Here is a 4,775-nt window from a genome sequence, read left to right as displayed (position 1 = left end):
TTAATTTTTTTTCATTTGATTAATTGCTTAATCGAGTAATTGTGCCTGCACTATTCTTGTTATTAGCAATATAAGTTTTTACACAACCCACATCTCATACTGCATCCACAATATTTTTATTTGCTCTTCTGGTTCTGAATGGTGCAAAGTTAGGAGACAAAGAAACCATTTAGGTTAATTGTATTGTACCTGGATTCATCTCATAAAGAGGAGGTATATTATCAGTATATTCAGTGTTTGTTTAGGATGAACAGCACATTCAACCACAGGTACATGACTTCATAATGACTAATAACCCCTCCACCTCAACTACACTGTGTTTGAGTTAGTAAAATAAAGCTGAAATTGGTTGTTTATTGGAGGCTGAATGAAATAAATTGCAGCTGGCTTAGTGGGTTAATGAAGCTGTGTTTGTGTGAGGCAGCTACCTGAGATGAGATTAGGGTAGGGCCATGATTAAGTGCTGCTGTGTTAATGTAGATGGCCGCCCTGCTGTAATCTCTGCAGACTGCTGGCAGCGAGGCCCCGGGACACACGCACGCACACACACACACACACACACACACACACACACACACACACACACACACACACACACACACACACACACACACTTAAAGCCCAGATTTCCTGAGCTTTGAGCTGCTCTGACTGAATTTCTTGCTTTTACCTGGAAACATCTTGGTGGTACTGCTTATGTAATGCAAATGTACACAGAAACACTGAATTCTTTTTTTATTTTATTTTGTCATCAGTGTTGATTTATATAAAGACACACTATGTTTTTTATGTATAATTTCTTAAATTGTACATTTTACAACATGTATGACTTTACTGAATGAGCTCTTCCTCATCAATTAGCCCTGATCAGTTAGTGTGAGGAGATAATATCATTGCTGACATGGGGGGTCTGGCTCTCCTTAAGTCTGTGCAGGTGACCCCCACCCACTCTGCTGATGCCTTGGGGATCGTGGCCTGAGCCTGTTGATATGCACCCATTAGCTGTAACAACAGGGAGGATAAACCTGCCACTCAGCTGCAGACTGAATTTAAACACATTCACACCAATTACAGTGGATTGTTCTGCACGGCCCGAAGGGAAAGAAGTCCGTTTGTGTCTGAGGGTAGTAAGAAGACGTAACAACACGTCACACATATCAGAGTAAAAACACTCAGAAATGTACGGTTAAAGTAGTAGCAGTAAAAAAATGTTTGCTGTTTACACATAAATGAGGCACTTTTTTTTCTTGACTTTAACAAGAGCTGACATCATTATTATGACCGTGGGAAGTTCCAGAAATATTTACCTTGAGGTCCAACCACTACTTCTCCCACATAAGAGAATATTTCTAAACATTCAGCACGAACAAAGCGCATGAATATATACACCTCTGGAACATGTTTCCTCTGAAGTGCTAAAAATGGATCAGGAGGTCAGGGTGATTGACCCCTCAGAGAAGAACCTCTTCCTTTTAAAATAGGGGAAATCTCTATTTATAAAACGGGACTCTTTGTCACCTATAAATACCATGAATTATCCTCAAGGATGGATCTGATCTCTTAAAAGATTTTTACCAGTTAGATTTGACATATGATGAAGCGACAGACTGGCGTGAGTGGATAAATATATCATAGCCTTTCAGAAATAAAACCTGATGTCATTGCTATGTTATTATGCATAGCTGGAGGGTGGTTATTGAATTAAACCTTATGTTCAGCTGTGAAAATACACAAAATAAACGGTCACCATTGTTTAACGGTGCAGTAGAGCACAGTGAATTTTAATGGCCCCTTCCATTAATCAGAAGAGACTAAATCATTCACAGACAGGATGTCCGGAGCATAAACGGCGCTCCCATGCTGCGAAAACAAGGCGCCATGTGTAATGCATACACTGAGATTACCTCCACTCGGTCCGGGCCAGGAAGCTGGGTTGCAGCCCTCCTCTGCCCTGCTTCCAGGTGAGCAACGGGTGCTGCTGGGAGCCCATTAATGCTCCATGTGGAAGTGGGAAAAACCAACAGAGATAGTGCCATGTAATACAGAGAGAACACTGAATGAATGGCAAGGTTGTGATGAGCGGAAACACATCTGAAAAGTGAATGTGTTCTCTAAGCATTTTTATTTTTTTCATTATACAATCACTGGCCAATCAGTGGAGTTTGCTTTTAGGTGATTTTGAATTAGAAAGTAAAACATAGTCTAAAAAGAAAATAAATGTGAAAGAAAGCTTCATTCAGTGTTTTCTGAAATGTAAAAGAATGTGGAATAATAAATACAAGAGAGGACGAGTCTATTTGCAAAATTTATTACTCAAAAGTGCAAAAAGTATTAAAAAAAACACCTTCAGTGTATACACAAACTTTAAAATAGTGACTGTACAATATTTATTATCACAAAATGAATTCATATCCCTGCAAGAGAGGAAGAAAAGAGTTAAAACCAGTGTTTGAAATACTTTCAAATACTTTTTCTTAGACAGATACAGTACAACAGTCGTCGGCAAGGCTGCATTTTAAAATCTCATGGGCCTTGTAGTGTATAGGCTAGTAGTGAAAAATAAAATTAAAAAAATAAAAACATTTTTGTTCAAATTTAGCTACAGAGATTTGAGGTCAGATCATGTGCCCTTGCAGCAGGGTCACAGGAATGGCAGGAGGTTAGGAGTTGTTGTAGCTACAGTAATACACAGCTGTGCTGGCGTCTGACAGCACAGATGATATGAGGCTTTCAGGTCCTTGCATGCCAGCCTCGTGTGGCCCGTACGGCAAGCCTGTCATGTCCGCACGCGCCGAAGAGGAGTTCAAATACTGCTCAAACTCGCTGCGGTCCACCTCGGCCAGCAGCTCAGAGTGGTGCATCTGCTCCACATTGTCTGTTGCGTGAGTGTGGGAGTCAGGAGGGGGGGAGAGCTGTCCTGCCCCACCGGGATGCCGTTTGGGGTGGCTGTGACTGCAGTGCTGAGTATAATACATGGCCAGAGAGTTAGGGCATCCCATGTAGGAAGGGGGAAGGGTGGCGGACTGTGGGGGCTGCTCTGAAGCTGAGGCAGGGTGTCGGTGCAGGATGGGGTTGCTGTGGTGGTTGGAGAGGGAGTCCTGGGGCTGGTACTCTGCCGCCTGGGAGTGGTAAGCATATGCAGGCATCATGTGGCAGTCCTCTTGTGAATGTTGAGGGAAGAACGTGAGTTCTGACTCTACAGCGTCCAGAGGAGAGGTGTCAGGCGTAGGGAGGCTGTAGGTTTCATAAGAAGGGCCCCCAAGAGCCTGAGCATCTCGGTAGTGGCTAAGTGGCTGTGGAGGAAGCTGGAAGCCATGCTCGTGGTAGCCAAGGCCCAGACTCTCCACACACAGTCTGCCATCCCCGGGCATCGACGAGCCCTGGTGATCGGACACGCCGTGGACTAGAAAGCCAGAGTCCAGCCTCTTAATCCTCTTCACCTGCTTCCGCCGCCGCGGCCGGTACTTGTAGTTGGGGTGATCCTGCATGTGCTGAACCCGCAGCCGCTCGGCCTCCTCCACAAAGGGCTGCTTTTCTGTGACAGGAAGGGCTTTCCATGATTTCCCTGCAGGTCAAGAGGAGAGTGCACATCAATGATATGTCAGCAGATACTGTACGCAGTCTGGTGATGCACACAAAAATAGCTTGTTGCCATTTTAGGGGGCAGGGACAGGTTTTTGAGGTTACATGTGCAGCTTAACTCAGACACAGTAACTTTTAATAACATGGTAACATCACCTGCTGCCTTAAACAATCAGTGCACTGATTGAGAAATAACCATTCATTGCTGTTTGAGTAGAATGAAAATAAAATTTGACATAAAAACATTAATCTAAAGTAACAAGCACCTAAATATCAGAAACAAATAGGAATGATAATCACTCTATAATAACATGTACAGATGTGGGACATATAGATTGATTGAATAAAATATAAAATGACTTACCTAACATTTTGCTCAGCTCCGCGTTGTGCAGGTCCGGGTTTTGCTGCGCGAGTCTCTTGCGCTCATCCTTCGCCCAGACCATAAACGCGTTCATGGGCCGTCGGATCCGCGGTTCGGTCTTGCCGCGATTCTGACTGCCGGAGCTGGAGGCACACGGCTCGTTCTTTACTTTGGTGTCCCCGAGAGGACTGATAGGGTCGACCCACTGGCAGCGTCCCATTCCAGGCATCATGACTGACATCGTACACCTTGCCTGGGTCTGATCGTCGCTGGCGTAACCCGCATCGGGACTACTCATCTCTGTCCAGCTGGGAGGTTTTGGAGAGCCACCGGGCAGCAACACACTACTACTGAAAACAGCCTATACAGACAGATTCAAAAACTTAACAAGGTTTCTGAGTTTTAAAGCTGGAAAAGAATTAGTCACATACATAAATCACTTCTAGTAGACGCATGGACTGAACTGTGCCGACTACTCAACGCTGGATGCGAAGGCTGGTGCGCTATAAACTCACAGGCAGCCAATCACCATGTGGTGGGAGTGCCCACTACTACAAAGGTGTAAAAAAGTTTAAGTAGCCCGCCTCCGACCATGTTTGAAGAGCCGAGACCCTCTAAGGAGAGACGTTGTGAGATTTCAAAGAGATGCAAACTGTAAATGATGAGAATATATGCCCAATTGTCCATGTGCAATTTAGATTCAAATTAATTTTGTGTGGAGATTAAACACTAAGATTTAACTCCAGGCTTTAGTGCAAGGTTTTGAAAAATGGCTATTGTACGGTGCCTACTTAAGAAGCAAAAAGAGGTGAAACTAATTAACTCTGTA

At 44.0% G+C, this 4,775-nt stretch overlaps 1 protein-coding gene across 1 annotated transcript; it reads right to left on the bottom strand.

The window, feature by feature from the left end:
• Positions 1-2,292: 2,292 nt before the first annotated feature.
• Positions 2,293-4,244, bottom strand: sox17 (SRY-box transcription factor 17). Its single transcript, XM_031292984.1, has 2 exons — positions 3,947-4,244; positions 2,293-3,565 (listed from the first exon to the last, which is right to left on the bottom strand). Exons 1-2 carry the CDS (start codon positions 4,242-4,244, stop codon positions 2,661-2,663), a joined length of 1,203 nt encoding a protein of 400 aa, XP_031148844.1. The 3' UTR covers positions 2,293-2,660.
• Positions 4,245-4,775: the final 531 nt, after the last annotated feature.

Source organism: Sander lucioperca, chromosome 23 (genome assembly GCF_008315115.2).
Source record: "Sander lucioperca isolate FBNREF2018 chromosome 23, SLUC_FBN_1.2, whole genome shotgun sequence".
In the NCBI taxonomy this organism is placed as follows: domain Eukaryota; kingdom Metazoa; phylum Chordata; class Actinopteri; order Perciformes; family Percidae; genus Sander; species Sander lucioperca.
The sequence above is the reverse complement of the archived record's forward strand: the minus strand, read 5'-3'. Positions and strand labels throughout refer to the sequence as shown.

Bases quoted from the DNA above. Each gene is read 5' to 3' on its own strand.
- sox17 (XM_031292984.1), bottom strand. From the start codon at position 4,244: ATGAGTAGTCCCGATGCGGGTTACGCCAGCGACGATCAGACCCAGGCA. The intron at 3,566-3,946 runs GTAAGTCATTTT...CTTGACCTGCAG, and splicing joins GGAGCTGAGCAAAATGTTAG to GGAAATCATGGAAAGCCCTT.